Source organism: Echiichthys vipera, assembly GCF_963691815.1.
Source record: "Echiichthys vipera genome assembly, chromosome: 4".
Lineage (NCBI taxonomy): Eukaryota > Metazoa > Chordata > Actinopteri > Perciformes > Trachinidae > Echiichthys > Echiichthys vipera.
The window spans coordinates 10,151,498-10,169,583 of NC_139829.1; the positions used below are offsets into that span (position 1 = coordinate 10,151,498).

The window sequence follows — 18,086 nt, forward strand, 5'->3', positions numbered from 1 at the left end:
AATTTCCACTGTGTTTTTTAGTATGCTTTATGATAAACAAATTAAACAAATACTGGTAGTCAAGCATATTTTCCCTGTTTTGTATTGAATTATATGAGATTAAATGTTTTTGGGGGGTTTTAGGTCAAGTGGAAAGGAAAAGACCTTTTTGACTTTGTGTGTCAAACTCTGGGACTGAGGGAGACATGGTTTTTTGGGCTCCAGTACGACATCAAGGACACAGTTGCATGGCTGAAGATGGAAAAGAGGGTATGTGAATGTCATGTTGTACTGGTCTTGTAACAGCCATCAGCCATGTAAAGATTGGTGTTAAAGACGTAACGAGCGTGAAAAGAAAATACATTGCAGCCGCAATATGCAAATTATGTTCATTTTTTGTTTTGTTTATTGTCGTAGGTTCTGGATCAGGAGGTACCAAAGGAGGAACCAATCACCCTTCACTTCCTGGCCAAGTTTTACCCTGAAAATGCTGAGGAGGAGCTAGTGCAAGATATCACACAGCATCTCTTCTTCCTACAGGTAATATAAAAATATTTAGTTTTCTTTCTCCATTTCAAGCTTTATCAGATTGAAAAGATTGTTGTTTTCCTATGCATTTCATTGTTACTATTATGCCATAAAGGCCTTTTGAGAAGGTCCATTGTACACTTACACTGACTGACACATTGTCTTCTTGCTTTGCTGCTCTTTAAGTTGAAATTGCTGCAGGCGTACAGCTAAACCTGAAATCCAACATACCTATCAGAAGAATCTGTGGATAACTGCAGAGCGGCTGGCTAGTGGGCAGACACTTCTTTGTTTTCAAAACCTCCCTTTCCTTGATCGTAATCTACCCAGAAGGGTGCTGTGTTCATGATTTTAGAAGAAAAAGAAACTTAGTAGAGGGGCCATCTTTCTGAGGAATTAGATGGATTGAAACTAAGCTTAAAAAAGATAGGTGTTTGAGGTCTTTAACACTTACAAGCTTTTAAAATGCTCTGTTAGTTTAGGATTATCCATGCAGCATTGCATTCCAGGGATTTAGCTGATGTGTTGTATCTGCGGCTTCCAGACTCTTCCGATCCGGTGCCAACAGGGGGCACACGTCACACAGAGTTCCTGACAAGTTGTTGAGCAGAGCACTCTGTAATATACTTTTTCCATTGTCCCGGTCTGATTGTGTGCAGCCATGTGGAATCAATGCACAACATATTACCACTGCCCTTTCTCTCCACTTAATACTCTCCGGGGAATTCCTCTGGAGCCTGCCATACCATTGTCCTCGCAAGAGATGAGATTTGTAACTGGGCTTCCATCGTCCAGTGCTACCAGCCACATTTATCAATTACCAATTAGGCTTTAAGGGCTCAGCTATTGGCCCAGTTAATGACATATTCTCTGTGGGATGCTCATCCCCCAAAGCACTCATGGCCCATTGTGCTGGTTTAGTTCTATGTCTTGAGACATCATAGCGCTTGCGTTAGTCAACATTTGGATAGAGGCACTTATCTACTTAAGGCATATAAAAAAAGTCTCTCACTGTCCTTAATCCGTTTAGAGGTAGTTGAAGCAATTTATTTATTTCAGAGTGGGAACCTTGAAAAAACTAAAATAAAAAAGACTACAGGCGACATATTACTCAACAGTTAAAAAGATACACAGCTACGAGGGGAGAAGAATACAAATGCGTAGCGCCTTGTATCGCCTGTCTCCTTATTACTTTGCTCTCATTAATTCCCATGATGTCGGGAGCAGGCCTCTGTTCAGATAGTGTCACAGGCATGACAGCTGGATTAGTGCTTATCAGAAATGATCACCGACCTGGATACAAACACACGCACACACCCCTCACACACTTTAGAACGCTTACACAGACAGACACATGCACATCTTCGTCACCCCGGTCCTGCAATCTTGACAACAGCACAGTCTCATTTGTAAAACCAGATTGCAGCCTCAGCCTCTTAGCACTTGCCACGATTAGGGGCTGTCACCTCTGGCTCCACACCTTTGTTAGTTCAAAACAAGACTGCATGACTGGCTTTGCAAATGATAAGGTTTAAAGCATTAAATTGCCCACTACGGCTGAAGCATGTTGGCACCCTCTAACCTTACAATCCGAATAGTCTTGCAAGTTTGTGATTCAATTAGTTTGACAGGTGATGGAACTCAGGGTAGTGACACCTGGTGAGACGTTGCAGCTTTATCTGAAGAGAGCTTATTAAAGGGGATTGCTACTCATTTTAAGAATCCATGTGAATACTGGGATCCATGACGGTTAAGTCAACACTTGTTAACACAAACCACTCTTTCCATAAGCTGTAAACCTTAGACTTAAACAGGAATTTGTCACTCTTAATGACTGCAGTGCATTCACACACATACTGTCGAATCAGTTATACAGGTGGGGGAACAGAGAAAAAAAATAACATGAATTATAAAAGTGGGTGGCTCTAATTATGATTTGGGGCTTTTCAAGGACTCAAGCATTTCTGTTGTATCATTACACTCTGCTGACTAGTAAGCAGATATTCTTGGAGCAGCTTAATGATCATATGAAATAATGTTGGCTTAGAGTTCCTGGTTTAGTATCTAATAGGTCCCCATGTGGCTATAATACTTAAGCATTAGAATATTTATTTGCCACAGTTTGTCCTGTTTCCAGACCTCAAGTACCAGTGTACTGCAGCACTGGAGTGGAAGTTTATCTACTCAGTTTTCAGAACATAATAACATGATTTTGTAGCTAGTGTAAAGTGGTACCTGAACACAGTTTTAGCTGTATATGTTAGTGTATTTATCAAAGTGGAATTAAGGGAATAAAGTAAACATTTAATTTACGACTCTCCACTTATTTAACCAACAACTAAATGGCATATGATAAATTAGCTGCATGTTTAATTCTGAATGCATTTTAGTGTTAGTTGTAATGAAGAGGACTTTGTTATTTAGATGGATACACACATACTGTACATAGTTTAGCACTGCCCAAAGCTGATTATATTTGGTAACTCCTCAGGTGAAGAACAAGATCCTCGAGGAGGAGATTCACTGTCCCCCTGAGGCCTCTGTGCTGCTGGCCTCCTACGCCGTCCATGCCAAGGTCAGTGCTCATTTTGGAACAGAAGATTTAATTCGTAGTTATAGCAAGCTCAGTACATTCATCCATCCATATACGTATTATTTAAAGGTTTATTTACCATAACTTTAAAATTTGACATGACATAATAACCTTGTTGTGCATCACATGGGATTTATCTTGTGGACAATACTTTCATTTGTTGAAAAATAGTATATTACTATAGTGCAGCTCTTTCTCTCCTAAAACAGTGCAGAGAGACTGCATATTTTATCACCAGCAGGCTTGACTATTGTAATCTTCTCATATCTACCCCTCCCCCCCCCCCCCCCACAAAAAAAAACAAAAAAAGACATAAATCATCAACAATTGATCGAGAACTCTGCTGTCTAAGTTCTGATAAGGTCAGAGGAGCACACATTACACCTTCACCGGCTTGTTTTGGGATTGATTTGTTTTTTTAATTCTTGGAGTGCAACCGGGCCCTGCATGAAATACCTTTAAGGTAAAAAGCAGGACCCCAGGAGCTCTGGAAGTAGCCTTTTAACCTCTTAGGATTCCCCCTCTTTGTTAGATGAGGGCGAGGGGATGTTCAGGGGTAGATAAAAGGTCACCATTGAATGCCACAGAGAGGTGGTATACCTCATCTGCAACAACGCTGGCAACCTGAAGATTACTTTGAGTACTTTTACTGTGATTATCCTAGAGGTCACAATAGATAATTTTATACGGAGAGCTCAAGTTTCAAAAAATGGTCTCACCACAATGAAATGGCAGCTATGGGGACTATCATTACTGTTTTCATTATTAAGTATAGCATTAGCTATACTTTATGAGCATTCTAGACTGCATTACTCTGTTTGAAATCACACTGTACAACCACCTTCATTGATTTATTGGTTGAGGATCAAACAACAAGTTACCTGAAGCCTAATGAAATCCCTCGACAGGAAAAAGCCCCTTTAATAAATCTCCTGTGATATCAGCCGTTTTGGTTAAAGGATTCTATCTCTCTGAAATCCCCAAGAAAAAGATAGGGAGAGTGAGGTGCAGCTTTTTGACGAGTGGACAGGGTCTAGTGAGACCGGAGCTCCGCCTCAAAGGTTTGGCCAAGAACCCTCAGAGACATGCCAATTTAACAGGCCTAGGCTAAAAGAGACTGTGTGGATAGAGAAAAATCAGCAAATGAGCTTGAGACTTGTGCTCTCTGCTGTCAGTGCCCATTTTGAGACAGCAAAATAATATGGGGCCACAATCTGTTTTCATTTAATCAGCAGTCTACTTTGATTAGACCCATTGTGAGTAAATTGGCGTTGTAGAGGGGAGACAGGTACTTGTTTAGAAGTGCAGCTGCTGAGAGGTTTTTGGCAGACCTTTCACTTCTCTTTCCCTCATTTTGAGTTAGTTTTGTGCTGCACCACTGTGAAGCCTGTGAAGATAAGTATATCACAGTGGGATCTACTTTGTTTCCTTTGCTCATCTTTAATCATGGTTATGCCAGCCTGAAGATAGCAATAAAGGAAAGAGTAAAGGCGTATTCCAAGACGGCTTTAATGTTAAAAAGGAGATTTTCTGAAATAATGTGAATCACAGATCTGTCCAGGTACGCAGTCGCACACAGAATCAATTACAGAGAGTGCATGATTTGAGAGGATAATATAAGTTAGGACAAGAGGAGGAATTTGTGTGGCTTCTTAATAATTATTTTACCTTGAACAGATACAGTGAGCACATACAGTGGGCTTCCAAGATCTCAGTCCACCATAAGAAGTAATATTGTATCATCAGTTATTCTTAAAAAATATAATAATTATGTACAGTATGGAGTTAATTCTACAATTTGTAAACCCTGTATATGACATGATTATGGACACTCACATACATTTAATGCACTCACTCACTAACTCATTCATCTTCTACCTCTTACTCTGGTTCGGGTCGCGGGGGCAGCAGCTCCAGCAGGGGACCCCAAACTTTCCTTTCCCGGGCCACATTAACCAGCTCTAACTAGGGGATCCCAAGGCGTTGCCAGGCCTGTGTGGAGAAGTAATCTCTCCACCTAGTCCAGGGTCTTCCCCACATTTAATGCAACATTTTATTGTATACGCACCAATGTTACGTGTCAGACTGTGAAATATATCATATATTGGGCACTATTTGACATGTACTCTATGGCATCTATATGAGAGTGGCAAATATATCACTTAGGACAAAATACGCCAATATTGATCAAAAGTTTATATATTTCCTATAATCATCATTATCATAATATTTTTTTCTTGTATTTATGTCAGATTATATTTTTGAAATGCTTTAATATGTTTTTTAGGGCGTCTAATTATTCATCTGCTGTTTACTTTCTTGATTAATCAATTAATAGTTTGGACTATAAGAGTTCTAAAAAAAACCTAAAAATGTCTGTTGCTATTTTGTAAAGGCAAAGATGACACCTTCAAATACCTTCGAACAAATCAAAAATTCAAAAAAATATTCAGTTTATGATCCCAAACGGGAAAGAAAGCAAGAAATCTGCACATTTAAGAAGCTGTAGGTGAGGTATGGTTCGCCCACCTTTTCTCTTGTTCCCTGCAGCTTTTTAAATGATTAGCAGATTTTTCACGAGTCCCCTCTAAGACAGAAAATAAACAAATCTTCAAGGAGGCGAGAGAAACCCTTTGATGTATAAAATGTTGCGAGTCATCAGATTTAAGAACCATATACTAACTTTTCTGTGGATATGTTCTGTGAGCCAACAGTTCGGCCTCGGTGGGTCCGCAGAGGTTTCAGTTTCTCCTGCTTTGTATTCTGACTTGGTGCAGTGCTTCAAGGAGGTGTTGACAGAGAATTAAAAAAAAAAACAGCCTTGAAAAATGCAGGGGGAGGGAGTCACTCTGGCATAGAGGTTGAGTGAGGATTGAGGTCATCTCCCTCAGCCACAACGCCACTATTGGGGGGGTGGAGATGCGTGTCCAGCTGAGTGTGAAGGAACATGTCAAACTAATAGGAATTAATGACACTGGTGGGAACCACTGTGTTTGAAAGGTGGCTTCAACAAGACTTATAGCTAAACTAAAGCTTTGAAAATTGAATGAGGCAGCCTTTAGACTACAGTATGTTTACTTTGTATCCTCACAGCATGTGACACAGATATGGTACATAAACAAGAGTTTAAGAGTTGCACATTTCAGTTTCAATTTGGACCACACAATATGTTATTTAATACTCAAGGAATTTGTCAGCTTTTCCGTAAGATTATTTAAATACTGTAACACTCATCTGGTTCAAGTGACATAATATTGGTGCACACCAGAGCTTGAGTGAGCCAGCATTACCATGGAAATGGAAGAAAATTATTTAGCCAATTTTTCTGCTAGCTGGAGAGATGTGTTAATTCAGTCACAGTTTTCAGGCATGTAGTGTAACTGTGAAGGGAAATAACTGAGAAAAGTGCAGATTTAAAAACAGGTAATTTGTTTTTTTTTTTTGTCATTTTATCTGTTGTTGCTCACTTTCAAATCAAATTTGTATCACACATGGGTTACACTGAAATACAGAAGGCATAAATCATTACAGGCACGCTGATGCTTTGAACTAAATACTAACATCTGGATGCCAACGAGGAGTGTAAATCACAAGTTTTATCACAGTACAATATTATCATCAAATCTTTGGACAGTGATATATTTGCTTCCACGATATGATTTCACTTTGATTTAATTTAGCGACTTGCAATCGGTGAGACAATATCATATGTCAATCTAACACGTTTGACAAATTTTCTTTTGAGCTCTTACAGGCATTTAAATGAAAAAAATACGAACAACTCCTTTAATTACAAATAATAAATATAATGTGCAAATTTCAAAATAAAGGTGTAACTTAAAGTTGGCGAAATGTAACGATATTTTCGCTTTGCATCATTCCAGATTGATGTATCATTACACCCCTAAAGCCAACATGCTCACCATATTAATGCCAACGTGCTAATTATAAGCAGGTATAATGTTTACCATGTTCACTATCTTAATGTGTTAACATGCTGACTTTTGGCAATTAGCACTACATAAAGTATAGCTAAGGCTGATGAGACAACTGAATGTGTGTACCAAATTTCATGGCAATCTATCCAATATTTATTGGATAATTTCCCTCAAAACCACAGTGGTGCTAAAGGAAAAGTGTGCCTGTCTGCACAACAATACTGCCTTTTATTGTTTAGAGAAACTTGTGTTTCTCACTCTTGGACTGTAAATGGATTTTCTTCAAAGTGACTGGACTGTGTGAGAAATGACTGCCGTGCTGCTGGCGATAATTGTTCAGTGAAAATATTGACACATAGCTGTCCTTTGAGAATCGATTGTTGCTGTTAGTTTGAGTTTGTTTAAAATAATTGGAAGGAGAGGTGTGTAATCAGAAAGCATCTGAGAGCACTGTCACTGTCAAAATGTCTGAGCCGAAGCCCAGTTGGTGCCATAATATCTCTATAATAAGTCTACGTATCATCAATTATGTAGCAGTTACAAACAAACAGGTGAGGAACTGAGAGAGTAGAAGCTGCAAGGATGGGGAAAGTTAAGGGAAAGGATTCTAATTAAATGGCCCCCGGCTTCTCCACGCTGTTAGCCACTGCACCGCTATTCTGGGATTTTCACTCTGTTTGTTGAGCTTATTGAGTTTAGGTCTGTAAAGTAAGTGTTTTCAGACTGAAGTGCAGAAAAATAAATCCAATTAAACCTTATAATAACACAAACACAACAAAACAATATGAGAGAACGTGTATTGGTTAGCTAATGAGAAGATAAAAAGTGGTCAAAAGCTTCTAATTTATTGATGAAATGATCCAAAAATCCACCATGAAAAAAACAATAATCGATGTGCTTTAAATTGCATGTGTATTCTCTTGTGATTGTTTAAAGGGGAATTTCAGTATTTCACAACCTAGATCGTATTTCCCATGGTATTTCTTTAAAACTGACTAATGGCAACCACTGAAATTGGTCCAGTATTGAGTGCGAGAGCTACAGCCTGGCCGCTGTGAACCGAGCTGCAATGTAATCAAACGGGGCAACTCTGCATTGTCAATGTAGGTCCACCCAAAGTGTTTGGATTTGCCACTGACAGACTCGGATAAGTTATAAGTTATTATATAGTTATTATACATGTTATTATAAGTGTCAGACTATGGAAAGATGGAGAAGTTGCCATTATCCTGCCATGCTTTGGTGTGTACATTGACTATGAATAGTTGCCCCTTTTGACCACATTTCAAAAAAGTTGTTGCAATGAGTCACCTTAACAGAAATACATGGGGAAATAGGGTTGATGTTGAAAAATACAGAAATCCCCCTTTAAGCATGTGTGGATGTTTTTTTCTTCCAAACACAATATCATAATGCAACATCGAGACAAGTGGTTTTGGTGAGGCGAAGGTGAAAATCAAAGGTGATTGTGTCTCAGGTCAAGCGCAGAAGCAAGAGGTGCTGCATCATGCGCACACACATCAGCAGTTTTAAAATGTAGTCCCCTACAGATTACTGATTACATGTCCTAAAATGTAATCTGTAATGCATTCACTTGGATTATTCAAGTAAAGTATTCTATAAAAATGGTCTAGTTGAACGTGTTTATCTGGGACACTGATTTTAGTTCATACTCGCACTAGAGAACGATCTTATTCCTGTCTTCAGAGAAAAAGTTATGCAAATACAAAAAACACAAATGCTGTACGTTTTGTCCTCCAAATCATACTTTTTAAAGAAAATTGGTATCCAAGAGTCACCATCCTTCAACTTCGTTTACCTTTATTAATTTCCACAGCTCAGAAATTAGGGAACAGGGACAGTTGTACCATGTCTAAAATAAACATAATTAATCACTTAAATACTCCAAATGAAAAAGAAAATGTAGCAGTCACATTCTTATGACCAGTCATTTATTTTATTTTCACACTACATGATAAAAGATGAGGTTAGATACATGGTTATAATGCAATATTTTTTAACAGGTGGAACACAAATCAAATGTTAAAACATCTGTAGATCTTGGGTGTGAGGTGGACATCCTCAACAATAAACAGAAAGGAGAAAAACCTTATCACCAGCAAGGAGATAAAACACAGATATCTGTCTGTTTTTCTCTTTCTGATATTTGGCATCCTGCAATCAAACACATTACAGGTGACTAACCAGAAGCTACTACTCATTACATAAAGCCATGACATTTTAAAATCTTCAAATCTATCTGGCTGTATAGCCATCCAACTATCCATCCATCTCAGCCTTCAGGATTGACAGGGTGTTACAACTTTCCCTGGACCATCAACCAGCTAGCTTAACTGCTACTTTGGCGGATGTTAGACGTTTCTATTTCTACCTTACAACACGGTGATTGTCAAAAATATATGTTTCGATGTTATATTTAATATCAGGACAGTATCCAAAAATTATACTGATAAAAAAAGTTTAAAGTCAAAAACACACTTTTTGTTGATAACCTACTTTGTGATATCCTGATGTTGCTCCTTTACAGCAAGGAGATGTGTTCATGATGATCTCCACAACGAGGGATGTCACTGTAGCTTGTTTCTGACTGGAGAAATCTAAAGTGTTACAACCATCCCATATTACAACTGTACCTGATCTCCCCTACTATGAAACATATTTTTCAAAGGTGCGCACTTATACAATCATATCCTCTAAAGTAGATATGAGATGTCGCCTGAAAATCATCGGTAAGATGTTTGTGAATGTGACGAGAGAGGCTGAGCACAGCTGCTGCTGTTAGAGAAACACAACAGGGAAACCACAAGAGGGTAACACCGCCTCACACTGATGACAGTACCTGGGGCAGCTGCGTGTCTGAGGCTGATGTCTGGTTCGGTCTCGACTCGTTAGCGTGAATTGGAGAAGTAGATCTGCCCTTGTCCGGAGCAGTTAACTTTACGGGTCGGTTGCAGTTCAAGACGGTATTGTGTTTTCCTCCTCAGACGGCAAGAGACCCCTCCCACCCACACACGTACACACACACACACACCATGACCACCACTGCCGTAGCGGCTGGCTTCCACAATCCCACCTGAGTGGTGCAACGTAATCTAAGAAAGTAACTGTATTCTCAATACACCAATTTAAGATGTAACTATAACAGAATACAGTATTTTGTATTTTAAATACGTAACGCTGCTACAGCTAATACCTTACTCCCCAACCCTGCACATCACACACACACAAAAAAATTCTTGAGTGCCGTTGTTTACTAAACGAGGTTGATTTGAAACAAGGACTACTCGAGGGATCGATCAGTCATGCCCATCCCCAGTTTCAGTATCTACCCTTTTTTATGTTTTTTAAAGATAATTCTTTGTTGTGTATATTTTTCTGCTCCTTCAGATAATTACAATGCCATTTGAGCAGCGGCAGAAGGTTTTATTCGATATCTGAAACCTCAGTGTTAATGACAGATTTTTGTGTAGAGTTTAGATAGTGAATGAAATTTTCTACACTACCTATTTTCCACCAAGGCACAACCAAAAACTCCAATACTTAAAAAGGGAGAATCCATGAGAAGGGGATAAGGTACCAGTGTGTGGTGTAAGCCCCTCAAAGTCAAAGACGGGCTTCTTCTAAAACATTATTTTGAACTGAAGTTCAATGGTCACTTTGCTGACTTTTGGTTCTGACATTTCACAGGTTGCCCTTAGAACTGTTTTCCAAAAGGATTATCCACCATTCACCATGTGCTGTAACAGGGCTGTGGAGCAATACAAAAGGAATATATAGTCGGTAACTATCTATGAAAATGTTTTTTTTTCCACATTTGCTGAAACTGTCACTTTATCCTGAGAGCACAATGAGACAATGAGAAAAATTCATCTAGCTCTACCTCCACCCTCTTTTCCCATCTCCTCCAAGAGCTCTTTCTGTGTGCTCTTAATGGCATCTGCTAGATTCCACTGCGACCGATCTACAACAGCCATTCATAGCTGAGGAGTCTCGGATGCAGTGTCACTGATGTTGTGGAAAAATCTTAGAGCTGATGAACTTGGAAATAAAAAAGGTCCGAGAGACTTAATGACTTATGCTGAAACATTTGCTGACACCCTATTGAGGAGAATTCGGATTAAGCAGTACATGTGAACCACGGTGTAGAATCGTGTAGTGCCATCTCAACTCTGAATGTCTCTGTCTTTCTAAAGGAGTAAACTTATGCTGGACCTACAACATTAGGAATAACTAAATATGGTCCTTCCTTACCTATCTACTGTATATATGTAACATATTGTCATTGTATGTCTCATTGTGCTGCAATTTTTTACAGAAAGTTACCAACTGTTTGATAACCGTATTTGAAAAACATGCACAGAGCATAGAAGTACACTTTCAAGTTAACCTACTTGCATAAATCTACAGTCATAGCCCACTTTTTAAAATGGTGGATACATCTACAATTCATATCCCTCCATCAGTTTTTCAGTGGTCCAAAGCCACTCAGTCATGCCTAATCCATCCATATCTCTCCTTAAATATACATGGTATGATTTGTATCCCGGCTCTGTGATAATAAGTGATCGGCCACACATTTTTCAATCTCTAATTGCATCATTTACACCTCAGCTGTCTCCCAACAACCGGGCCACTGTATGTGCAGTGTTCATTAATGACCTGATGGGAGACCAGCCTCCATTCATTCTTCAAGAGACACTATTCTTACAGGCACTGTAGTTTCATCTTATGAAAAGCTCCCAGGAGAGGAATAGTCTGGTCTGTTATTGGTGGGAAGGAGGATAACGGCCATTAATTTGGAGTGATTTTAATCCTTTTGTCACTTTTACTCTATTTTGCAGTATGGAGACTATGACCCCAATGTTCACACACCTGGCTTCTTGGCTAAGGAGGAACTGCTTCCAAAGAGGGTGAGTGACAGCTGGATGTGCTTGTTGTCATTGATGAGTTAAGATGTTCATAATTTTGACTCATTATCTAGGCCTATAAGCACTTGCATCATGATCCAGTGTGCATGGATCTGCATGCATTCATGTATATTTATGTTTGTTTCGCCTCATTCCAGGTGATTAACTTGTACCAGATGACTTCAGAAATGTGGGAGGAGAGGATCACAGCGTGTTATGCAGAGCACAGGGGAAGGACGAGGTAAAAACTGCAACGCTGAACTCCACAGTCATCGGCAAATTTCAATTAGAAGTTCACATACAGTAGGATGTGCTCAAAACGTTGTTCCGCAAGAAATGTTTTAAGCAAAACCAGAGTCCATTTTGGCAGCAAAGTGCAAAAAGACTAGTAAGGGGGTTTTGTAAAGGAGTGTTGATGAATCCACAGTATGAACTTTTGACAAAAAATCATCAACATCAAATGGCACAGCAAACCACAGCTCATCAGTTAAGTGTAATTGCATGTATTTTCACAGGGGAAAACACAATTCATGTAGCTATTTTTCAAAAGAGTAATTTTGGAAGGATACATACGGTGTACAAATACAGTATAGTGAAAAGGACTATAAAAATGATGTTTCTGTAATTGCTTTCATAAATCTAAAATGACACAAGAATGGAAATCGGTTGCTCTGTTGTTGCACTTTGTCCCACCACTGACAGTAAATGTAAGGGATGTGGAGTGCCTTATCTCCTGTGGGTGGGGTGTTTTGTGACTGGAAAGTGAGTTCTAAAAGCCAGCAAACTGAAACACAGCACTTTGAAAAGTGATAACTGACTCACTGGTGTTGATCAATAATCCTTTCAACCCAAGCAAGGAGAGGGAGAGGGGAGTTGGTGGTATGGAGGTAGAATTGTCTCAAAAAGATTAATACATATTGAAATTCTATATATTAATATGCATACATTTATAAATAAACAAAATACAAATATAAAACGTGAAATATAAATAAATAAACTAATTTGTATGAATAAACGTGTATTTGTAGAAATATTTTTGAGATTTAAAAAGAAACGTGCTTGAATTTGCGTTTGGATTCTGCATTTGTGGATCGTTTTTTGCTTTTCTCTCGATGACGTAATTTTGAGACATTCTTACCGCAGATCGAGATTCACAAATAAATGCCCCTGGATTTGAATGTGAACGCACCCTCCCTGTTCAACCAGCAGGGGGCAGTATTTTAAAGGTGTCGACTGTTGTTAACTTGTGATGAACATGGACAAAGCTCAAAATCAAGGATCTACTGTAAGTATTACTCATTTCGATTGTTATACACTAGGGATGGGCATGATTACTCGACGATCGATTCATTTATTATTAAGGATTTCGTCGATGACATTAATTTTTCATCGATAAAACCAATGCAGGTTCTGTTGCGTAGTGTGGGTCATGAGGAATTAAATGAATTTCATTATGTGGAAGCAATTAAACATTTTACCACACGGGTGCAAAGTTTGAAAAAAAGCCACTGGGAGGATCTCGGCCCTCCTTCTACTTCAAAAGTAATCATGAAGAGGACGAGGTCACGGGGAAGTGTGGCGTGGGATCATTTTGATTTAAAAAATGACTTGGTTCACTGCAAACACTGCAAAGCTGTGCACGGCAACGACTCAAATGATGTACCACTTGAACAACATGCATCCGACCCTGGTTAGTGGCGGTGGATCCCACGCTCAGTCTCGACCTAGCATCAACTTGATGTGAGCAAGGACACGGAAGAGCTGCGATGCACAACGAGATAAGAAAATTACCCAAGGGATCTGCAAGTTCATTGAGATGGATATTCTGCCCTTAAGTATTGTCGAGGGCGAAGGTTTTACAAAACTGATAAACTTATTGGAACCAGCGTATCACATTCCGTCTCGACGTACAATCACCCGACTGATAGAGACTCACTACGAAGAACGGAAGCAAGAGCTGTTAAAAGAATTGAGCACAACTGAAAAAGTCGCTCTAACAACACACTGTTGGACCGCGTTAACAGCGGAGAGCTACATCACCATCACCTGCCACTACATCAGTGATGACTGGCAAATGAACTCACGGGTCCTGCTCACTGACAGCCTGCCAGGACGGCATACAGCTGACAACCTTGCGGAGAAAATGAATGAAGCTGTAGAGTAATGGGGACTTAAAGACTGAGTTATTGCATGCGTTCATGACAACGCGGCCAATATTGTTGCTGCTAACAGTCCCATCAGAGTGAACTGGATCGCCGTTGCCTGCTTTGCACACACACTCCAGTTGGCCATAAACGACGGATTTGCACTTTATCTACATCGGGTAATATCAGCGGCTAGTAAACTTGTTAGCCACTTCCATCACAGCACCGTAGCAACCAATGCATTGCAAAAGAAACAGGAGCAAATGGGCCTTGCAACCCACCGGCTTATCCAGTCGTGTAAAACACGGTGGAACTCCGTGTGCGAGATGTTTGATCGGCTGGTGGAGCAGCGGTGGGCGGTTGCTGCTGTCTTCTCGGACCAAACCGTGACTAAGCTTCAAGATGCCAGGATCCTGGAGTTGAAGGATGAGTACTGGCAGATGATGGAAGACACACAGACTGTGCTTTCAGCACTCAAATGTGTCACCACGGTTATGTCTGCAGAGAAAGACATTTCCATCTCGAACACACATCCCGTTACCTTCGGCCTCATCAATATCCACCTCATGCACAGTGAAGAAGACGGGCCCAGACTCACCAAATTCAAAGCAAAAGTGAGGTCCTCCCTCATCAAGCGAATGAATGTAAGTGAAACTTTTTTTTATCTTAGTTTAAACTATTTCCGTAATAAATAGCGAATTGGGTTAGGCCTAATTACACGCATACGTGCCTCCCACCTGCTTTGTGTTGCCTTTTTAGGTATAGCTTTCTTTTTTATTGATTCCCCCATTATATATTTACAGGTTCAGTCTGATGAGTTTGTGTCATCTGCCCCCATGATCTCATCAATGCTGGACCCTCGTCACAAGCACCTGAGCTTTCTTAGCTCAACACAGAAAATGGCTGCTAATGTAAAACTAATTGAGCTGGGAAAAGCAGTGGAGATCGGTAGGGCGGCTATCCCAGAGGCTGGGGGAGACGGGAAGCTTGCGTTGTCCGACACAGACGAGGGGAGCGCAAACACTGGAGTAGTGGCCTCTCATTCCCGGGTCTCTGCTATAACACAACTCCTTGGGGAGCACTATACCACTCAATGCAAGTCTGGCATCGAAGCAGAACTTCAGAACTTTCTGAGGGAGGCCTCCCCCCACCCCTGGATTGCACCCCTACAAGCTGGTGGAAAGTGAATGGAATAAGGTTCCCCCGGCTTGCCAAATTAGCACGGAGGTATCTCTGCATCACAGTGTTTTCGGCGGCTGGACTGACGGTCACCAGGCTGCGGTCATGTCTGATTCCGCATGTCAACATGCTCATCTTTCTCAACAAAAATCAGTAGACTGGTGCTGAAGATGTATGTGAGTTACTGGTTCTTTTTTTCTGGAGCTTTGTTAATAAGCCTAATTTATTGTAACAATCACCCTCTTTCTCGACTGTGTGCCTTTGGTCATTTCTGAGTTACGTTTGTCAAAATCTGTCCGAACTAAGTAGGCTGTGATATATTTTTGGTTAAGTTATAACATGATTGTTTGTTTATATTAATATTAGTATTATTATTTATATTATTAATATTATTATTTTGGGAAAAAACGAGGGTCCGTTTTGTTTATGAGCAGGCTTCGCTGCTTTAGAGCACAGTAGCGCATATCAAATGCGTCAGGAACTTCCACATGAATTGTTCATCTAATAATAAAGATCTAAATGTGGAAAACATGCTGTGTTTTGTATTTTCATTGCATTTTGAATATATATATAGTTAATTTTAATTAAAAAATATAAATGATTAATCGAAAAAATCATTTGTTGTGGGGGGAGGGGTGGAATAGGTAGGTGTGAAGGGCGGTGGTGAGGGGCAGTCAAGGGGTCTGTAAGGAGGAGGAGCAGGGGGAGGTAGAGTGGCAGTCAATGAAGGGCAGCCAGCAGCGGAGTCATGTGGGGGATGGGCCGCCGTATCAAACCTATTGAAAAATAGGTTCAGTTCATTGGCCTGGTCCACACGGTCCTCCAATCCTGTGCTACCAGTCTTCTGTAACCAGGTGATGGTTCTCATGCCACTCCACACATCCCTTATGTTGTTACGCTGGATTTTATTCTCATCAGCTGTTCTCCGGAGTAAACAAAGACAGCGTGTCCCGGTGGAAGTGGCATTGATAAAAGTAACCTCATTGTAGAGGGCAGAACTTCACAGAATTTAGGGTGAAGAAACCGAACAAACAAAAAGAGAATAAAAGTTTAGAAAGTTTTAAAAAGCGAATGCAAAGGCTGGAGTAGAAATAGGCAGCATGCAACTTTTAGCGCATGTGCACCAAAAAAAAAAAAAAAAAAAGATAAGTTAGCACAGCTAATCTAACGTTAGCTTTAGCTAGCAGCTCGCTCAAACTAAAAGATCCTTTAAAACCTTAAGCACTATCAACATCTGTGGTACCTGCTAGCTAGATAATGCTAACTGTCCACTCCATAGATAGTATAAAGTATCAATTTTACAGCCTATGGTCACCTCAATGATGTCCTGGACTTTTATAAGTTTGTTTGTGCTTACCAGTTGGGAAATCCCGTCACATCTAACAAACTGTGGTGCTGATGCTGTTCACTTTCATTATTTATTTTTACTGATGTTAGCGCTGCGGTAGAGGCGAGCAAGCTTATGAGCTTACCTTGACTGGTGTGACTTTGTTGTTCTTGCAGAGGATGACATGGTCATTCAAAGGATCTACAAGGACCAAGAGGTGGCTTCAGTCATCAGGGAAAATGGTTTTTTTTTCCCCATGAAAACGTGAACCACCCCATTCACCCGTGGTACAAACCTATAAATGGTGCCTTGTTATTTTTAAGTTTTCAGCTCAGACAGATGCAGATATTCCTGTGTGCAGTTAAGTGACAACAGTTCTCTACAAACCTATGCTGTTCATCCAGGGGTCTACCTCAAATGTTTTTGCAAAGAAATCATTATTTTATGAATTATTATTACAATATAAGAAAAATGTATCCAAAGGAATGAACCTCTACCCAAATATTGTATAAAAGGTTATTCTGCTTTTACCAAAAGTAAATAAAATCCTCTTGATATGTTTTATAACTCTGATTGTAAGGAATATATACATAAAGCTCTCTAACACTGATTAAACAAATGAATGTACAAACATAAGTACATACATGCCTGCTTGTGCATTTAAATATCACTACAAACCTATACATGTTCCTGTTGGGAGTTTAGTTTATTTAAAAATGCAACGATTTATTTATAAAAATGCCTGATGTACTTGTGGCCCAGCCACTGTGTAAGAGGCAATAAAATACTAAGTAAATAGTAAACATCAAGTGAGCGTCTTATAATTTATTGAAAGGTATATCACATGTTAGAAAACAGTACAATTAATACAGTGTGTCAAGGCTGTCAATAGGGTTCTAGTGACATAATCGGCCTTGTGAGAGGTTAAATACCTGGATCTCCACACCAGTTAGTTGGACCAGTCCCAGCCTGGTCAGATGTGTACATGAACTGAAGCCTCTTGGATGAGAGGTGAAACGTCTTCCTAGACAAATAACCAAGTCCAGTTGCTTTTGACTGAAATTGCTTTGGGGATCAGGCACAAAGACAAAGAATATACCTTGCTATGCCGAAGCAGAGAGGGGCTCTGACAAAATAACTCTGTGCAGTCCAGAATCACTTGTGTGTCAGGGAATGCAGCAAATTCGGGTGGGAGGTGCTAATGTATCCTGATGACTTCAGGCACTCTCATGGTCCTCTACTGCCTCAACTTTTAAAAATACTAGTTCCCACAACAAAATTGTTCGTTTTTTTTTTTTCTTTCATGTACATCCAGCAATCCTGGCAAAACATGACAACATGTTTGTGATCAAACACAAGCCATCCACGGCCCGTCAGCCATTTGGCATTAAATTTTACCCTCATCCCCTGCCTCTTTCCTCTTCTCGCCCCAAAAGTCTGTCCCAACTACCGCCGCATTTAGTTTATCTT

General features: G+C 39.9%; 1 protein-coding gene across 1 annotated transcript in view; it reads left to right on the forward strand.

The window, feature by feature from the left end:
• The window catches only part of nf2a (NF2, moesin-ezrin-radixin like (MERLIN) tumor suppressor a), a 39,180-nt gene that overhangs the window by 2,071 nt on the left and 19,023 nt on the right, over positions 1 to 18,086 (forward strand). The window contains exons 2-6 of the mRNA XM_083911665.1: positions 124 to 249; positions 397 to 519; positions 2,999 to 3,082; positions 11,901 to 11,969; positions 12,125 to 12,207. Of these exons, the coding sequence (XP_083767791.1) occupies positions 124 to 249; positions 397 to 519; positions 2,999 to 3,082; positions 11,901 to 11,969; positions 12,125 to 12,207 (485 nt within the window). The remainder of the gene's footprint in view (positions 1 to 123; positions 250 to 396; positions 520 to 2,998; positions 3,083 to 11,900; positions 11,970 to 12,124; positions 12,208 to 18,086) is intronic.